General features: G+C 48.7%; 1 protein-coding gene across 3 annotated transcripts in view; it reads right to left on the reverse strand.

The window, feature by feature from the left end:
- Positions 1 to 406: 406 nt before the first annotated feature.
- ANXA6 (annexin A6) overlaps positions 407 to 20,108 on the reverse strand; it is a 46,525-nt gene continuing 26,823 nt past the window's right edge. For 2 of the 3 annotated variants that reach the window (XM_010970006.3, XM_045506718.2), the window contains exons 15-26: positions 19,168 to 19,249; positions 17,819 to 17,913; positions 17,455 to 17,568; positions 16,053 to 16,143; positions 15,195 to 15,274; positions 14,536 to 14,589; positions 10,112 to 10,129; positions 9,261 to 9,354; positions 7,995 to 8,090; positions 5,261 to 5,319; positions 3,877 to 3,999; positions 407 to 811 (exon numbers count right to left, since the gene is read on the reverse strand). In XM_010970006.3, coding sequence (XP_010968308.1) covers positions 752 to 811; positions 3,877 to 3,999; positions 5,261 to 5,319; positions 7,995 to 8,090; positions 9,261 to 9,354; positions 10,112 to 10,129; positions 14,536 to 14,589; positions 15,195 to 15,274; positions 16,053 to 16,143; positions 17,455 to 17,568; positions 17,819 to 17,913; positions 19,168 to 19,249 — 966 coding nt within the window. In that variant the 3' untranslated portion in view covers positions 407 to 751. The remainder of the gene's footprint in view (positions 812 to 3,876; positions 4,000 to 5,260; positions 5,320 to 7,994; positions 8,091 to 9,260; positions 9,355 to 10,111; positions 10,130 to 14,535; positions 14,590 to 15,194; positions 15,275 to 16,052; positions 16,144 to 17,454; positions 17,569 to 17,818; positions 17,914 to 19,167; positions 19,250 to 20,108) is intronic. The other variant, XM_010970007.3, reaches the window with a different exon arrangement.

A 20,108-nucleotide genomic window follows, 5' to 3' on the forward strand; every position in this document is an offset into this window, starting at 1 on the left:
CACAAAAACAGATCCCCCTTAGAAATGTATTTATGTGTCTGCATGTCTCTTTTTATTTACAGAGAGAAGACATGGAAAGGGAATGGTGTGGAGGCATATCCTAGAACGTCAGTGTTAGAAGAGAAAGCCCGGATCGTTTTGTCAAACTCTCTCATTTTGTAGATAATAAAATAGACTCAGGGAGGGAAAGAGATTGGCTCAAGGTCATAAGGCAAGTGTGTGGCGGACGCAAATTTGAACCCAGGTATTTGGACCCAGGGTTCAGGGCTCTAGCAACCAGGACGGAGGCAGCGGAACTGCTGGAAGACACTTACTGTTTCCCTCCTTCCCCCAGGACACTCCACTGGCACCTGCCACCACACCCCACCATGCGAAGCACACACATCACTCACTTCACAGACAAAGGCTCAGTATGGTTTTGAATTTGACAAAGCCCAAACCAGGACAGGGGCTGTGATGAGGCACAGAAGCTAGGAAGGTGTGAGGAGGAAGATGGGGAGCGGAGGCGGACGGGATCAATGGTTACGGTTCTTCAGCCGCTCAGAGGTGAGCAAGAGCGACTGTGCTGGGCCCTCAGTGGCTCATGGGAGCAGCAGCCTTTCCTAAACCCCAGTTGAAGACGAGAGCCCACCCCGCCCCCGCCCCATCCCTTCCTTAGTCTCTGGAGCTGGAGCGGAGCAGTCAGGCTGGGTGGTGGCGGGTGGTGCTGCTGACCGTCGCTCGGCAGAGGTGCCCACCAGTGCCGGTGGTCCTAGTCCTCGCCTCCACAGATAGCCAGCAAGGCCTTCAGGAAGTCCCCAGAGGTGTCGCCCTGGAAGGGGCAGAGGGAGAGCAGGGTGAGTGAAACCATCCTGATGGCCTCAATTCCCCCTCCTCCCAGCTGCTGTCAGCCTGGGTATCTCCCTAACACATAACTGTGGCTCTGTCCCTTCTGTGGCTCTCGCTATCCCCAGGAAAATGTCCAAGCTCTCAGCCTGGCTTCAAGGCCTTTTGTGGTCTGACCTTCGTGAAGCTCTGTGGCTTCATCTGCCCCTTTCCTTCCAGGAGCATCATGGTCATCTTTCTGCCTATACAAACCATTCCTCCGTCCAGCACGCCCTCTGCACCAGCCCTGTATTCTGTCTGCCATCGGATGCCCCTCCTCTGTGAAGTGTTCCTGCTCTATTCTTGCCTCAACCAGGGTGAATTCCCTCCTCCCTTGGCTCCCCTGTACTCTAAAACCCTCCCCATTAACACATGTGTTGTAACACATTCCTTATTTGGAGAAACATCATCGAGCACTTACTAGGTATCAGGCTTTTGCAGGAATTTATGTGAACATCACTGGGTTTATGACATATCATAATGTCTGATATACAACAGGGCTGGGGGGGACCAGACTTCCTTTTTAGAGGGGCACCTGTCATTTTTATCATATATTTTTCTATTTTTTTGTTTTTGTAATTTTTGATATATGATTAAAAAAATATATAATCATTATAAATGATTCAAATCAAAGGATTATAGAATAAAAGTCTCCCTCCCACCCCTGACCCCCTAATTCTCTAAATCATGAGGTAGCCACTGTTACATTTACTTGTATGATTTTCTAGCAGTAAATTTCCATATGCATATACAAATATGTATATGTATATAATATTCCTTCTCTGCACGGCATTCATATTATTCTGGGCCATAATTTCACTTAGAGAAGATCCCAAATCAGCACATAGAGCCTCCTCACACTTTTTCATGGCTGTATTGTATTCTATCATATAGATGTACCATAATTTATTTAACCAGTTTTGTGTGAAGGACTTCCGATCTTTTGCTACTATAAAAAATGCTGGCATAAATATTCTCTTACATGTCTTTGAGAACACATGTGGCTATGTCTCGAGGATAAATTCCTGTAAGTAGACTTATCAAGTCCAAGGTATATGCATTTAAAATTTTGAGACTGCCAAACTACCCTTTAAAGATGTGCTACTAGTTTAACTCAACAAGGAGGTATCACCTCACACCTGTCAGAATGGCTATTATCAAAACGACAACAAATAACAAGTGCTGGTGAGGATGTGGAGAAAAGAGAACCTGCGTGCACTCTTGGTGGGAATGTAAATTGGTGCAGCCACTACGGAAAACAGAATGGAGATTCCTCAAAAAATTGAAAATAGAACTACCTTATGACTGAGCAATTCCACCCCTGGGTGTTTATTCAAAGAAAACAAAAATACTAATTAGAAAAGATATATGCACCGCTATATTCACTGCAGCATTATTTACAATAGCCAAGATACAGAAGCAACCCAAGGGCCCATCAATAGATGAATGGATAAAGAAGGTGTGGTATATATATATAATGGAATATTCTCAGCCCGAAAAAATGAATGAAATCTTGCCATTTGCAACAACAAAGACAGACCTAGAGAGTGTTTTGCTAAGTGAACGAAGTCAGACAGAGAAAGATAAATATTGTATGGTTTCACTTATACAGAGAACCTAAGAAACAAAATAAATGAACAAACCTAACAAAACAGAAACAGTTATAGATACAGAAAGCAAACAGGTGGTTGCCAGAGAAGAGGAGGGAGAGGGGAGGAAAGAAATAGGTGAGGGAGATTAAGAGCTACAAACTTGTAGTTACAAAATAAATAAGTCATGGGTATGAAATGTACAGTGTATGGATATAGTCAATAACTAATACCTTTCTTTGGTGACATAGCATAAGTAGACTTATCCTGGTGATCATTTTGAAATGTATAGAAAACGATCACTATGTTGTGTAACAGGAACTAACATAGCGTTGTAGGTCAACTATACTTCAAACAAACAAACATACATAGAAACTCAAAGGAACAGAGATCAGATATGTGGTCACCAGAAGGTGAGGGATGGGAGAGGAGGAACAGGACGAAGGTGGTCAAAGGGTATGAACTTCCAGCTGTACAATGAGTAAGTACTAGGGGTGTAATGTACAACGTGACGACTATAATTAACACTGCTGTATGTTGTGAATGAAAGCTAACAGAGTAAATCCTAAGAATTCCCATCACACACGCACAAAATCTATTTCTTTAGTTTTGTGTCTGCGTGAGATGATGGATGTTCACTCATGTAACTGTGATAAGCACTTCATGATGTATAGAAGTCAAATGACCATGCTGGACACCTTAAACTTGTATAGTGCTACGTGTCAGTTATATTTCAATAAAACTGGAGAAAAACAATAAATATGTGCTATCAGTTTACATCTCCACCAAGTCTGTGTGAGACGGCCTGTGAGATTTCCCAGGGTCTTGCCATCCACGTACAGCACCAGACTTTTAAGATCTTGGCCAGTCTCAAAGCTATAAAACGGGCTTTGCAAATGAAAAAAATCAGACATAAAAGATCACATATTTCATAATTCCATCTATATGAAATAATCAGAAAAGGCAACAGAGACAGAAAGCCACCGGAAGGTTGCCCAGGGCTGGGGGCGTGAATAGGTGGACAAGTATAAAGGATCTTGGCGGAAAAAACGTCCTAACACTGCTTGTGGGGGTGGCTGCACAACTCATTCAATTTACTGAAAATCATTGACTTATACCCTTAAAACAGGTGAATTTTATAGATGTAAATTATACTTCAATAAAATTGCTTTTAAAAAGCAAAAAAAAAAAAAATAAAATAAAAAATAAGGCTCTTGTTTTACTTAGAAATCTTTCATTATAAACCTTTGATCCATCTGGAATTTATCTTGGTATAAGCAGTGGGGCAGGCCTCCTCTTACTTAGCAGTATCCTGACTGTTCTAAGAGGTGACTCACTGGGAATAGAAAAGACTTCTAACCTATACTCAGGGATCTCTCTCTCACTCACCTCTCCCCCACTCACCTCTAAGCCCACCCCTTACCTCAATGGCTTGGTGGAGAGACTTGTCGTATTTCTCAATGAACTCCCGCCGGATGTTGAGCAGGTCAATCTCACTCCGGGAGACCATGATCCTGGTGAGGGTCTTCTCATCCGTGCCAGCACCCTGGTGGTGCCAACCGAGAGGAAGACACAGGGCAGGAGGAGGAACCAGGTCAGGCAGGAACTCATGGGTGTCCATCTGCCCCCTCCCTTTTCCCTCCAAAACCAATCTTCCACAAACAGTCCTGTCCCAAACTCCCCTGTCCCAAAGACTGGGCAAGAAAGGCAACAACAGCCCCCCAAATTCATGGCCACTTGGAACCTTCCAATGTGACTTAATTTGGAAACAGGGTCTTTGCACATGTCATTAGTTTAGGTCATACTGCACTGGATCCAATGACTGGGGTCCGTGTAAGAAGAGGACACAAGGGCACACACAAATAGAAGGCCACGTGAGGACAAAGGCAGAGACCGAGGGATGCATCCAAGCCAAGAAACACAAGGATTCCAGGCAACCACTCGAGCCTGGGACAAAGGCTCCCTCAGAGCCTCCAGAAGGACCCAATCCTGCTGATTCCTTCATTTTGGACTTCCAGCCCGTAGACCCATGAGAGGACACATTTCTGTTGTCACTCAATTTGTGACAGCAGTTCTGGGAAACTACTACAGGGCCCAAGAAGGAGATACGGGACAAAGAACATACGGGCAGCCATGGCCCACCTCTGTCCCCAGGGGGCTTGGAACACCAGCTGAAGGGTCAGAGCCAGCACACAGTGAGGGCTGTCATGTTTGGGGACAGCAGGCTGAGAGGGGTCCCAGGCAGCCTGCCTGGGCTCTCTCAACAGCTAGAACTCCACCTGCAGGGCTGGCAGGGTGGCCAGAGTGGCCTGGGTTTTCAGGAAGCCAGGGCTAGTCCCAGAGCTGAGCACTTGCTTCCTTTTGTGATCATCTGTCACAGGAGACACTGTGTCACCGAGGAGGATGTGAGCTCCAAGGGGGCAGAAACTGTCCTACTCAGCTCTGCGTCCCCAGAACAAGTTTCTTAACCTTGGCATCTGGGGCCAGATCATCCTGTGCGTGGGGCTCTGTCCTGTGCACTGCAGGATGCTCAGCACCCCTGCTCTCCACCCACCAGATAGATGCCAGCAGCAACACTCCCCAAGCTGTGACAACCAAGATGCGTCTGAACGTAGTCAAATGTTCCCTAGAGAGGTAATGTCACCCCCCACTGAGAACTACTACCCTAGAGCCAGACGTGGGGCGGAGGCTGGTAAATATCAAATGGGTGGAAGCAGCCACAAGCCTTGATCTGGGGGATGGAGCACATCTGTTTGTGGGGGCAGAAATGCTCAAAGGGAAAGGAACAAGCAAGCAGGTTTTCTTACCTTCATGGATTTGTAAAGTTTGTCAGCAAAGAAGAGCGGCTTGTTCTTGACACTCTGAACTGGTAGGAAGAGGAAAGAGATGCAAGGAGCTCAGTCAGAGGAGGTGTGCCTAGACCACGGGCAACTGCTGCTGCTACAAAGGTAGGACCCCCTCTCCCCGCACCCTGGGCCAGGGTCACACCCGTGTCCCACGCCTTCACTCCCCCTTCTTGATGCCGCCTCCTCTGTCTCATCTCTAGGCCTGGCTCTCGCTGGGTTGCGACTCGCTTCCTGCTACGGTGCTTGCAGCTAACCAAGGCTGGTGGAGGACTCAAAGGGAAGAAACCGCCGGTGAAGCCAAGGCACAGGGCCTCAGACTTCTAAGTGCACCAGAATCAAAGGAGAACTTGTTTAAAACTCAGGTTGTAGGCTCCACCCTAGAGACTCAGATTCAAGAAATGTTTCAAGCAGCAGTTTTCAAAGTATAGTTCCTAGAAGGCACCAGTATCATTGGGGAACTTGGTAGAAAAGCAAAATCTCGTGGCCCACCCCGGGTGTGCTCAATCTGTGACTCTGAAGGTGGGTGACCAACTCACCCCACTTTGCCTGGGACACTGTTGGTTTTAGTACAAACCTGGATGGTGGCCACCCCACTCTGGTGCAGCTTAACATTTGAGAACTACTGAGAAAAACACTCTGCCAGAGAATGACTGTCTGTCAGTATAACCTAGGGCACTGTGCCAATCCCTGGGCTGCACACTCCTCCCTCATTGGAAGCCCCTGTTTACCACCCAGCCCCGTATCAGATCCTGCCGGCCTGGCTGTACCAACCCCAGCACCGGGCTCTCAAGGATGTGGATTTGAGCCCTCAGCAGCTGCTGGATTCCCAGGCTACAGACCTCAAGTAGGGGTGTCTCAGACAGTTTCAGGAGGAGGAATTAGACGCCAGGACCCGGAAGCCAGAATGACTCTGGATGTAAAAGTGTCTCTATGAGGAGGGCAGCAGGTGAGGCTGGCGTTGTGGATCCCAAGGGCAGAGCCACACAGGTGACAGGCATGTAACCCACCTGTGGCAGACTTGGGAACCCGTGAGAAAGATCACACCGTACACCAACCTTCCCTCCTCCTGCTGTAGCTCCCAAACTAACTCCAAGCTCTTTGGCCTGGAAATCAAAGCTCCTGTCTCCCTCTGCTCTCTCACTGCCTCTGTTCCCCTATTCTCCTAACATTCTATGAATTCTTTTGTGCCTTTGTCCTCCCAGTAAGGAGAAGTTTCCTGTCTGCCCTCCACTACTTTACCTCCCCAAATCCACATCTCCAGTTGTGTCACCTCCTCCAAGGAGCCTGCCCTGACTCCAAGCCTGGAGCTCGGTCAGTCTAGGTAAGGAACAGACTGGGCAGAAATTTCCATCCATTGCAACCAACCCTGAAAACCTTCCCCAGAACCTGAAGGCCGCCCAACTGCCTCAGAGGACCCCGGGGCCTGCCACAGGATGGAGTGAGGTGGAGTGGGGGGTGTGTGTGTGTGTGAGTGCGTGTGTGTACGCATGCGTACAAGCACACATGTACATGTTTCAGGTGGGAGGGGAGAGGACAGAGGGAGGAACACAAGGATGGCAAGATCTGAATGTGTCTCCATAGACCAATAATTCTGGTGATTAATACACCCAAGAGAATTGGGCTCAGGCAGCCTCTGATGTGAGTCTTGTCCCACTACAGACACGTAACCTCTTCGAACCTCAGCCTCCCACTGTGTAAAATAAACTGATAAAATCAGCCGGTACGGATTCAACCAAAGCCACGTGCAACTGACTTCACACAGGGCCTGGCAGGAAATAATAAAAGGCAACATTTATCAGTGCACTCCATGCGCCAGGAGGCAGTGTTCTGTTTTATGTGTAACTAACTCATTTAAATCTGGATACTATTATTATGTCCATTTTACAGAGAAGGAAACTGAGGCATAGCTTTCTGTGCCTCGCCCAAGGACACAGCTGTACAGCTAGTAAGTGGGAGAGCAGGGATCCTACCTAGATTCACTATGCTACTCTGCCTCCTGGGTATTGCCCCAGGTGGTAAAGATGCACTGAGTGCTAAACAGCAATATCACAACAATTAACAACTGATTCGTCTGTTCTAAAACACCTTTCCCCGCATTTGAAGTCCCTGAAATCAAGATGCATCTTATAATTGACAGCAGTTATGTGAAAACCTTCCACTGACATCTCCAGATAAGATTTTTTAAAAATATGCAACAATCCAATGTATTTTATAGTAATAAAATAAGATACTGCTGATCACTAATGCTAATCAAAACCAGTTCGACCTCTGCTCATATCTACTCATCCGTTTGTACACATGGAGAAATTGAGATCCAAAAGGAGAAAGACTTTTTCAAAGTCAAGAACCCAAATTATGCAATAAGAGAGTAACCAGAGGGATCTAAGTGCTGGGAGGAGGGAAGGGTGTGTGTGTGTGTGTGTACACACCCTAGTCCTGCAGGACACTGCACCCTACCCAACCCTGCCAACCCCCCTAGCCACTGCCCTAGAGAGCTATTTCCTCATCCTGCCCCGAGCCTGGAACAAGTCTTCCTGTGACTCCGCCAATCACACACGGGCAGACCCTGAGAAGTGGCAGTGTTTACCTTCCAGTGCTAGAGTAGCTTAGGATGCTAGAAAGGCCACACTCATCCAGGGAATGTGGCCGTGTTCCCTGTGCCCCCCAGCCCTTTCCCGTGGTCCCCGCCAGTTACCAATGGCCACAAAAGCGTCTCTGACATCCCCAGACATCTCTTTCTTGATGGTGTGCTCCACGTCATAGTTGGTCATCTTGACGAACTCCTGGAAGACTGTCCCCAAGAGAAGCCCCAGAGGTGGGGGGTGAGCTTCAACTCTGAGGTGGTGTGGGTAGCTCTCCCCTCCCCCACCCCCAGCTTTACCCAGAGGCTGTGCCCTGGAAAAGTGGAAAGGGGCAACAGGTATGGCCACAGCCCAGGCTTAAATGCTTTAATTGGGCAGGAAGGACTATTGTCACAGGAACATTCTGACCTCAAGCCTTCCCTAGGCTCAGAGCCAAACCTGTATCAAGTCATACACTGCCCCAGAGCTTCAGACAAGTTCCAGGGACCCGGGCTGGGGGAGTAGGAGCATGCGTCCTAGTCACAGCTCTGCCCCAGGCTCAGCCAATGACCTTGGGTGAACCCCTCCCCTTTCTGGGCCTCCCCTTCCTCCCGAGTCAAGGTGGGATAGAGATTAACGTTAAGTAATCACAACGATAAACTGAGGAAGTTACCAGGGGCCAGGCACTGTGCTAAGTGCTTTTTGTGTATTTATTTTTTGTACCCTCACACAGTCATGTAAGGTAGATTTAACATCCCAACATTGCAGGTAAGGGAATGAAGTCGCAGATAGTTAGTAACTTGCTCAGGGTCACACGACTGATAAGTGGGAGAATCGAATCAAGGCAGCCCAGCTCCCAAGACGGTTCTTTTAAAGCACCTTAGTGTGCCAGGCACATGCTTATTAAAACGTCACTGTCTGAGTGGTAAGGCCACTTCACCATCACCTAGTGTCAGGGCCACTGCATGCAGGCGTGCCCTGTGCACGTGGCAGCCTGTGGCTCAGAGACATGTATGTGGTTCTTGTGCCATATCCACTCCTCACTGCCTTGCTCCTGGCAGACGTCGCCAAAGATTCATGACACAGAATCTTCGAATCCTTCTCAACACAGCATTCTAGGCAGCCACTACCAACCCACTGCAGTTGGCTTTAGAGGCAAAAGCCGCCTGATCCCTTCTCCCAGGCACCCCACATGCTTGCTAAGGAGGTGAGGGAGTTGGCCCGAGGCCGAATGAGGTGTTAGCAGTAGAGCCAGGACCAGGCGCTGGGGGTCCTACATCCCCAGGGGCCACAATACTCCCTTGCTGCGGTAAGGAGTGGGCGAGTGGGCAATTAGCCACTCTTGTTAAGACTTGGGGATCTTCCTGCTGCCTTGGGAAAGGGGGGGAGTCAGGCCTCACCTCTCCGGAGGTGCTGATAGCTACGCGTGCACAGGATCATCATGAACCGTGTCTCCAGGGAAGACTTGTCGCCACTGGAAGTGTCTGCTATTTCCTGCAGACCAAGGGTGGGGACAAGGATTTGGGAGGGAAGACACAAGAAAGCCGTGGTCGTTATTGACTTTCACGTCTGCCTGGGCCGAGGGCAGTTAGAAGCTGGGCTAACCCAGCTACACGAGGAGGCTGACCTTGGCCCCTGCCTCAGCCCCACACCCCCTCCAGTTCCCAGGGACCCTGTGGACTCACCCCCAGGAGCTGAGCACAGGGGACTCCCACCCTGGCCTCAGGGTCACGGGACTGGGCCCAGGGGAGGGGCAAACAGGCACTGGGCACGGGGACTGGGAGTTCTCCTTCGGTCTTTAAACCCCTCTGAAAGCCCCTCTGGGGAAGTGTGTCTGTGCACATGTGCAAGGAAAAATGGCCTGGCCGGCGTTTCCCCCAGCGTGGTGAGCAGGCAAACATAATTAACATATTTTTACACACCACGTATGTATGTTTCCGCAATGATCTTCTGGCAAGCTATCAGTCCTAGTCACATAGATACTAAATGTCCTTTAAAATAACTCATTTGGGGTTAAACTACGTATTTTGCACAAGTCATATAGAGGGTGAGTGGTGAAGTTTGGGAAACACTCGCCTGGCCCATTTTTTACCCAGCAGGGTTCTCTGGAAGCCCTGAAAGGGAGAGAGAGAACCTGGGGGGGACGCCCCCAAATCACTGCCTGACTCTGCCTGCTCAGCCCCGCCCAGAGGCACAGCCAGGCTCAGACTTCACTCAGGCCGTGAGCATCCGTGCAGAACAGGGCACTCACCAGTATCTCAGCAGCCACCTGAGAGCAGGGAGGAGAGAGGAGAGAGGGGAAGGCAAGAGTCAGAGGAGGCCTGGAGACGGGGTGTCTGGGGGCCCTGGGGTACAGGCAACGGAGCCTGGCTCAGGGTACAGAGGTCCCACCATGTGGGACAGGGACGGGACTGGAGCTCAAAATGGGAACAGGCCTGGGTTTTAATGGTGAAAGTGTCTACGGGAGGGGTAAGAAGAGGACCCAGGACAGAGCACTCACATCCAGCAACCTAGGGAGACCCCCTCAGAGCCGCCAAGAAGTTGGATGTGAGACGTGCCGAGTTCCCTGCACCCTTTACCATGTTCAGAGTTGCAGGGTCCTCAGGAGACCTGTCACGGACCCCCTTGTGTTACAGACGGGAGACAGGAAAGCTGAGGCCTGGAGGGGATGGGACATGCAGCCAATCAGGGGGGGAAGTGCCAGCTGTTCAAGACATCTCACAAGGGTGGATTTTCATCACCACATTATGCCGAGCACAGAACTCTGAGGTTAGAACACTATTTTGTTAGGCAAATAGCTGTGACTTGGAGGGCCCGCGGATAAAACGTAGCCAGCCCTGCGCACACCGGACTGAGTCCCGCCTTTGCCTCTTTCCCTGAAATTCTGCCGACCACTTTGTTCTCTTGGGCAGATCGAAACCATCCTCTTTATAAACTTCTCAATAAGTGAATGCTTAAGAAATCTTTTTTTCCTTATATAAATTAGTGTCTATTAAAATTCAAAATGCACTTGCCACTTGATCAAGAAACTATGTTGCTAGGAATTTCCCTTACAAATAAACTGGCGAAAGTCTTCCAAGATATACTACAGGGCGTTCACTGCATCATGCTTTGTAATAGAGAAAACACTTGCTAAACAGGTTATGGTTCGTCTAGTAATGGAAATCCACACAACTAGTAAAAAGAATTAGACTGGGTTACAGGGCTCATAAGGAGAGAGTGTCCATTTAAACTAAGCAGAAAAGTCAAGCACAGCACGTTGTATACAACGGTGCTCCTTCTAGAAAAAAAAGGTAAGTGCACACTTCCTCTTATACACTTGCTGGGAAGTCGCACGAGAGGGACAGGCAACATACTGCTGGCAGTGGTCACCTTTAAGGAGAAGGACTCGGGGGAAGAGCTTTTGCATTTTATTTTTCCTGAAATTTTAAGTTACATTATTTTTATTTTTTGTTTTGAAGCCCAGCAGGCATTATCAGGGCTACTAGGATTATGGGATGCTTCTGTTTCTTATTTATACTTTTCCATATTAAAAACAACCTGGTTGAACCTTGAGGATATTATGCTAAGTGAAATAGGCCAGTTACAAAAGGACAAATACTACACGATTGCACCTATGGGAGATACCCAGAGCAGTCAGCTTCCTAGAGGCAGAAAGCAGAATGGTGGCTGCCGGGGGCTGGGGCTGGGGGGACAGGAATGGGTGGTTACTGTTTAATGGGCACAGACTTTCAGTTTTGCAAGATAACAACTTTAGTGGATGGATGGTGGAGACAGTTGCACAACAGCATAAATGTACTTAATGACCTGTATGCTACAAAAAGCTTAAGACGGTAAATTTTATGATGTGTTATGTGTATTTTACCACCGTTTTTCTTGTTATGCTAAAAAGTCTAGTATTATTATTTAAAAAGGAGATGTTTTTAAAAATTAAACAAAAAAAAAGATTTTTCACTTATTTGGATCAGAGAACCCCCAGATATATTTGTTATTTTCAAAGCATCTTTATAGTATTTGTAATATGAAAAGTGAGTGGGTTACTACAATAATTTTCCAGATGTTCAACTCAAAGCTTTCCTTTATTAGCTTTGCTACTTCGTGCCAAAATTAATCTGGGCAGTTTCTCCAAAAGTTAAACATAGCGTTATCATCTGACCCAGCAATTCTATTCCCAGATATATACCCAAGAGAAATGAAAACATATGTGTATATAAAAACTTGTACACAAATGTTTATAGCAGCATTATTCATAATAGCCAAAACGCAGAAACAACCCAAATGTCTGTTAGTTGATGAATGGATTTTTTTTTAAAGTGATAGATCCATACAATGAAATATTATTTGGCAATGGAAAGGAATGAAGTACTGATATATGCTATGATATGGACGAACTTTGAAAACATTATATTAAGTGAAAGAAACCGGTCACAAAAGGCTACATATTATAAGGTTCCATTCATATGAAATGTCCAGAATAGGCAAATCTGTAGAGGCAGAAAGTAGACTTGTGGTTGCCTAAGGCTGGGGGGGGGGTTGGGATGAAACGAGAGGGAACTACAATATGTACGGGTTTCTTCTTGGGGTGATGAAATGTTCTAAAATTATCATGGTGATGGTTGCACAAGACTGTGAAGACACTAACAACCACTGAACTGTATACTTTAAGTAGGTCAACAGTACGGATATGAATTATATTTCAGTAAAGCCGTTATGTTAATAAATAATCTGGCAATTGAAATATCTATAAATGATCACAATTCTTCATTTCACTCTGGGTCTATAATAATGAGATCACCTATGTTATTTATTACTCACACTGGGACACTGAGAGTGAAAGGGAAGCTATTTGTAAGTACTGTGGGACAACAGGTGAACACTGAACATATATATGTCACCTGTTCACAACAGACCCAGACTTCCAAGAGCTTGAGGGTGTTTAGATGCCGGAGTGAGAGTATGGGAAGGAGGAGGTGTAAGACCAGCAAACACGCATGGCCAAGCACTAATGTGCAGTTTTTTTTTAGGGGGGAACTCAGTTCTGCACATCGAATGTCTTCAATTTTTGTAAACATTCTCCTCCAGCATTCTCAATTCACCTCTAGGAATTTATTCTAAGAAAAAAAAAAACAATCATGAATGTGATAAGACTTTGTTACTAGGGAGAGGGCTGGTTAAATAAAAGTTTGGTAGATTTCTAAATGAAATAGTATTTAGCCATTAAATGATGCTGTTGATCTTTTTTTAAATGATATGTAACCGTATTCACTGAATACTCATTTTTACCTGTCACAAATCAGAAATCCATTTTTATATATGTAAATAAGACAACTAGAATGATATACTCTAAGATAGTACCAATAATTACAACTAGTAGGTTAAGGGTTTTTTTGGGGGGGTGCTTGTCTATTTTCTAAAGTTTCTACAAAATATGTATTATTGAGAAATAAAATATTTCTAATAAGAAAATGAGTCCACACTAAAATCAGGGTCTAGTATCTGAATCTGGAGAAGCAGCCGAGTTGGGCAGGGCGCGGCTTTGCTCCCTTGGTTGACTCCACCCAGGTTCTCTCTGCCCTTCTCTCGAGAAAAGCAGCCACCAGCGAGGCCCACCATTGCCCCCTGCTGGCAGCAACTAGAAGCATCGCCTTATAGGTAGACCAGGCACCAGGCAGAATTCCCTGGAGGATGAATTTCAGGGTGCAGGACGGATTTGGGGTGAGCTCTAAGGAAGAAGCCAGGTTCAAAGACCCTCAACAGCACAATGGGGCCGCTCATAGTAGTACTTAAAAAATATCTGTTGAATGAGTGAATGAAATGCGACCTCCGCAAGCCACTCCAGGGAGCTGTGTTCCCAGGCCAGCCCCCATAAACATAACTATAACGCATCTGCAGCACCTTATCTGAATGGAATCCTGCAGTTTCTGACAACCATATGTCAAACCAGGGGCAGGACAACCAGACACCAGCAGCTACCTTGTTTGGAAGCCGCAGAGAAATTAGCCTACTGGGTCCCGGAGGATATTAAATGGTATTAAGTATGGCCTGGGTTCAAATCACACCATGGCCACGTGGGAACTGTACCCTTGGATAGGTAAGGAGCTTCATTTTCCTGAAGTAAGAAAAAGGGGGCATATCAAAGTATGAAGAAGCCCCAGCATCATACTCAGTGCTCAGACACTCTAGCAGTTTTGTAGTGGTCAGGTTACAGCAAAGGATCCTTTAGCTCTAATGGTGCTGTAACATTCACTCCCTTCCCAGCAAGCTCCCCGACCTGCTCCCTCTAGGTCAATTCCAACTGGCCCACTGATTTGCTGTGTGACGTCCAGAAGTCATTCACCCTCTCTGGGCCTCCATTTTATCCAAATGTAACATGGCCTGGACAATCCGTCAGTCCCTGCTAGCTCTGAGGGTCTAGGGCTCAAGGTCTGCTCTTTGCACAGGAAATGTCAGTAGGATCAGTGCCACCCTCCCAAGTATCTTTCTGAAAGCTCTGGAAAACGTCATCGTCTCACTTCTAAGGGTAGAGAGGTGCAAGGGGCCCAGAGTCTAAGTGTCCGCCAGTCAAACCTGCCACGCCCCTGCCAGACGCCTTCCCCACTCAGAAAAGGCCAGGGCCCCACAAGGACAGATGTCAGCTGGAGTCCCTGGGGAGAGGGTGGGGGGCCGGGGTCTCACCTGCGCATCTTCCCGGGCCCGTTCCCGGTCTTCTCCTCCCTCCTCACGGTTCCCCTATAGTAGGACAAGGAAGAAAGGTCAGCCCCAAAACACTCAACCTCTCTGTCTCTCAGTAACCATAGGACCTTGCTCAGACACTCACCTCTCTGAACCCTCTCCCTCATCTGTAACAGGGGGACAAGGATCCTGCCTCCATAGGGTAGGCAGTCACGAGCATTAACACGACCTCCGGGAAGGCATTTAGCCCAAGGCCCGACTCAGACACAGTGAGCTTGCAGTAGCTGTGCATTAGCGCCCAGCATCTGGGTTGCAGGAATTCAAGAGATGGTAACAGAAGATCCCAGATGATGACACAGGGAAAAGCCACCCACGTGGCTTTGTCCCGTTAGCTGAGGGCCAAAAGAAGTCAGGCTGAGGGCTATCACGGAGGGCTGCCTGGAGAAGGTGACACTAAGCCAGCTTTGAAAAGTGAACAAGGGAAAAGGCATTGCACAAGGCAGTAACTGTCTCAGTGATGAGATTCTGAGGAGGCAGGAGGGCAACACATCCTCTCTTCATCAGAAGTAGATTCTGAACTCCCTGTCCTTCCCTGCAGCAATCCTTCCCCTACTCCCAGGGCCCCAGAGGGCCAGGCAGGCCCAGGGCCGTGATTCACCCACCGTAGCCAGAGAGATGAGGATCCTCTTGAAGTGGCCGGATGTGTCTGAGCTCAGCGCATCCTCCAGGGACTTGTGATAGTCTGAGACAGAGAAAGGGGTGTGGGCAGCTGCTGGTCAAGAAGGACGTGGGGAAAGGGGGTCCTAGAAGCTCAGACTTAAGCCAGACCAGTGTTGGCTGGGGTGGCGGGAACGAAGGAGTTTGTAGCTGGTTCTTGGGGGCACCTAGCCATCTTGCTATTGGTTTTGATGGTGAGGTGCCCACCGGTCCATCACCTCCCTGAGCTCCTGTCCCTGCTCAGTCTCACTGCAATCCCCCCTCCCATACAACAGCCTCCCTGTCTTCACTCCCTCTCCCACCTTCCCTCCTGCAGGGAAGTTACTAGACCCAGAAGCACGGCTCTGATCATGTCACTGCCCTGCTCAGAGATTCTATCATTTTAAAGCTGCTTATAAACGAAAGAGCTTAAACGTTTCTGACTGACACTAAGGTGTTCCAGAATAATATGGGATTCCTCGTTAAAAAAATTATTTAGAATTTCAAGATGGCTATAGCATAGCACGTAACCAGGCATGGGGCTTTGCCAGCGTGGGCCCTGTGTGACCACACAGGCCGCGCGCCCACGAAGCCGCCCTCCCTCTCCAGCAGCCCAGATGCTCTCTCCCTCACTCCCAGCCAAACCCTCATCTACCTCCAGGCCTTTGTCCTGCTGGGACTCTGTCTGGGGCACCCTTACCCCAGATACACAGCCAAGGGGCTTATCAAAGCCTCGTGGCCTGGGAGAAGGGAGACGGGGCAGGGCTGTGGGGTGAGGTCAGGAGCCAGGGCCCGGCTCTTCTTGCACTGTCCCCAACACTCACCCTCCTTATAGGCCTCGTTGATGGCCCGGATTTCCGCATTGGTCCGAGTGGCTAGGATTTCGATGAGAGCCTGTTCGTCTGTGCCAGCTCCCTAGAAGATCACGGTACAGAGGATGTGAACCACAGCCCTGATCCCCGTGCAGAGGCCTGAGGGGCCCAGGCCAAGGAGACCCCTGCTCCAAGAAACTGCGCAGGTGAAAACTCAGGCCAAGCCTTCCTGGATTTTCTCTTTACCCTTAGACACGGCCCCCAGACCAGATCTTGGCACAATCAAGGCTGACCATGCCAGCTTGTCAAGATTTCCAGACCCTCCCATGAGAAATGCTTTGGAATAAAAATTTAAAAAAAATATATTGTATATGAGTATGCATTTATAAAAATGCATATACATATATGTATCTGAGTATAAACACTTATATATATAAATGCATAAAAAGGACAGAGGACACACATCACAAGGTAACAGTGGCTGGGGTCTCTGGGTGGGTGAAGGGTCACGGGTGGTTTCTATTTCCTTCTTTGCTTTGAGTATATTTTCCTGGTGAAAAACGTATTTGTCAGAAGAAACAAAGTTCTGGGCTTTAAGGAAAACAACAAGTGATATTTGTTGGATTTAATGGATGCTATGTGGACTGAGGCAGCTTGGGGAACCCATTACTCTAAGGTCCCCACTTTGTGGGAGGGGAGAGAGGTGAACAAGGCTGGTTGACTGATTCATAGATTCACGTATCTGTTAAACACCCGTTACATGCCAGTCTCTGCGAGCTGCTGGGTTGACGACTATAAAAAAAAAAGTAAGACACATTCTCTGTCCTGGGAGGTGACTGCCCAGTGTTCAGCAGTCCCTAGGTTCTCCGATCTGAAGGAGATCTTCAATGGTCTCTTTATTAAAAGCTGGCATGTGGTGAGGACAGCCTTATCCTCAGAGTGTCCTGAGACACACGGTCTACCCCATCCTTCTCCTAATTCCATGTTTTTAAGTCATTTACTTTTTTGTCCAGGAACTTTAAAAGGACAACAGTCTCAATTTGCTTTGTCCAGGGAACGTCTGTTCTCCTCTTAATCCTTTAGGAGCCAAAAGTTCTAGTAGTTTCATGTGGTTGTCAACTCAGTCTCTGGCGTCAGACAGACTTGGTCCAAATTCTAGCTTTGCTACTTTCTAATGCTGTGACTTTGACCAAGTAACTTAAGCCCCAAGGCTCAGTAAAATGGGGACAAAATAGAAGTCCTGCCTGGTGGCTTAACGAGATAAGTAACTGAGCTAACTAACTCAACCCAGGATAGATGTGGAAGGGGCTCTACCAAGGAGTTACAGCCAACCCACTTGGGCTTGGGAGGCACGCCTGTTCCTCCCCAGCACCTGCACAGTCTGGACCCCATGCCCTTGGTGCCCACACCTTACCTCCATGGCCTTCTTCAACTGCTTGGCGTCGTAATGGGCTGGTGGCATCATCAGTCCCAGAATCAGCCTCGCCAGGTCTCCGGAGATCTCAGACTTCAGGTCAGCCATCAAGTCCTGTAAAGGGCGGAGCCAAAGTCATGCCAACATCAGCCCCAAGCGGAGCCAGTCACACAGCTGCTGCTGATCACAAGGAACGAGGAGGGAGGAGATGGGTGTACAGGCAGCCCAAATCCAGCACTGGACACACTCCAGGAACACAGGGCCACAGGAGGTCCCACTGCCATGAAGGCGCAGGCGCAGAGCTAGCTGTGACAGGCTGAGCCCACCAGAGGAGGAGCATGGATGCAGGGCTGGAGGTCCTTACCCGGCCAAAGTGAGACTTGAAGGCCTGCCGGATCTGCTGCCGCTGGGCGTTGCTGCGGTGCGTGATGATGTTGATGATGGTGTCCTCATCAGTCCCTGAGTCCCCAAAGCCACAGCTCAGAGGAAGGCCTAGGCCCAGCTTCCCCATCTCCCCCAGGAATGGGCCCCATCCATCCTTTGTCAGGGGAGAGACCAGGCTAGGCAGCCTCGTCCCCAAGCCCCTGCAAGAGCCTTGCTTCTGGCCCAAGCCACTAACTTCCCCTGGATTCCTTTCTGTACTTCCTTCTGTCATGCCACAGGTTGAGAAAAAAGACCCCTGGGGGAGCAGAGACCACTGGGTTGAGTGTCAGGGCCTCTGAGTTCTAGTCCTGGCTCTGAAAATGGCTGTCCCCTTGGGCAAGCCCCCTCCTCTTTCTGGGACTCGATTTCCACACCTGTATCGTGAAGAGCTGGGGGGGTTATTAAGGAATTCTTTCAACCAGACAACCTAAGTCCCCTTGGGAACCCTATGTCCTTTCTCTGCAACTCCTTGAAAGCCCCTCTAACCACAGCAGGTTGACTCTGGAAGGCATGAGGGTACCACTCCCTGCCCCTCAGGTTAATGCCATCAGCTTCAGACCTGGCACAGGACTCGATGCGTCAAGAGCATTTTTAGCCCTGTCTCCTTACAGTCCCAGATGTGCTTGGTAGATATTAGTATTCCCATGAGACAAATGAAAATGAGGCCTGGAAGGTAAAGGACTTGACCCAAGGCCCCCTGGGAGGTGCTGTTAGACAGAGCGGGGAGCGGGGACGGCAATGGAGGCCAAACCCCAGATGCTCTGTCCCCGCTGGCCTTCCTGAGGACGGCCATCCACCCACACGCAGGTCTTCTCACCAGGGACAAATGGAGGCCTGGAAATGGGTGACCAGCAGGGGGCGCTCCCCCCCCCCGAATTTGAGATCTTAAGATTCAGGGTCCACATTCCTTATTTTATGCATGGGGATACTGAGACCCAGGTGAGTTAAGGGACTTGCCCAAAGTCACACAGTGAGTCAGCAGCAAAGCCCGAGCAAAACCCCAGGCCTTATCAGCCAGTCTTTCCTCTACACCAGGACAATGCTCTTGAGAGCCTGGGAGCACCCTGGTCTCCAGGAAGGGCTGGTGCCAACTTCCTTACAAACCCCCTCATGCCCCTCCTCCCTATACTCAGGGAGTGGGAGGCTCCAGGAGGGTGGAGACTCAAAGCAAATAAAAGTCCTCGCCATCCTGCAGACCCCAGTCTGAGGCCTCAGCTCTTGCCCCTGTCGGGCCCACTGCCAGAGCTGCTGCCCCACAGGCCAGCCCGGCCCCTTTCACGGGCCCCTTACCAAGCCCCTTCATGGCTTTCCGCAATGCTTTGGCATCTGCATCGGGGTTGAAGTCCCTGGCTGGGTGCACGGTTCCTTTCAGCTGCAAGAAGCAGAAGATGACTCAGCAAGTGTCTGGGGGCCCCCCAGGGGGCCAGGCCAAGAGAGGAGCATGCGAGGGAGAGGGGGCTGTCCCCATGAGCCCCAAACCAAGCAGCTTGGGGGGAAAGAGGCGGGGGTGAAGGCACAGCAGACAGACCCCTGCCTAGAGCTGGGAGAGAGAGAGAGAGAGAGAGAGAGAGACGGGCCCAGGCCTGGGAGCAGGGCAAGCACTGTCAAGGGAAGAGTGGCCGGGCTCCTGCCCCAGGAGTCAGCTCTCATCTGGCTCCACTGGCTCCCAGCCCCTCAGACCCCTGCCCTGTCCCCAAGGCCCTCCTGACTCTCAAAGAAACACTCTCCCTGAAAAGGCAACTGAAATGTTCTCAAATACCAGAACAGAGCTGCCCAAATTTCAATCACTCCTGAATGATCTTCGTAAAGTTTTCCATATTTGTGTGCACTCTATGCTGTTTTCTAATATTTTAACTTGATTCAGCTAATTCAACTTCTTTTCTATTTTACTTGAATGCATTCATTTTGAAGTGCATTTAAATACACCTAAAGGGCAAGGATTTTTGTCCTGTTCTTTGGTATTTCCCAAGTGCCCACAGCAGTGCCCGACACAGGAGTAAGCACTCAAAAAATATTTATTCAATGAATTAATGAATGAAAACAACTTTCTTTCACTATCATGAATAGAAAGTTGGTGTCATGCACCATAACAGACAACAATCCATGAAAATAAATGTCATAAAACCAAAAAAAAAAAAATCCATATTTTAAAATATCATCAAATTTAACAGACACCATTGCTAGCCAGAAGCTCTAAACTTGAAGCTAGCTCTCTCAGCTCTTTGTGAAAC

This window comes from Camelus bactrianus, chromosome 3 (genome assembly GCF_048773025.1).
Source record: "Camelus bactrianus isolate YW-2024 breed Bactrian camel chromosome 3, ASM4877302v1, whole genome shotgun sequence".
NCBI classification, from domain to species: domain Eukaryota; kingdom Metazoa; phylum Chordata; class Mammalia; order Artiodactyla; family Camelidae; genus Camelus; species Camelus bactrianus.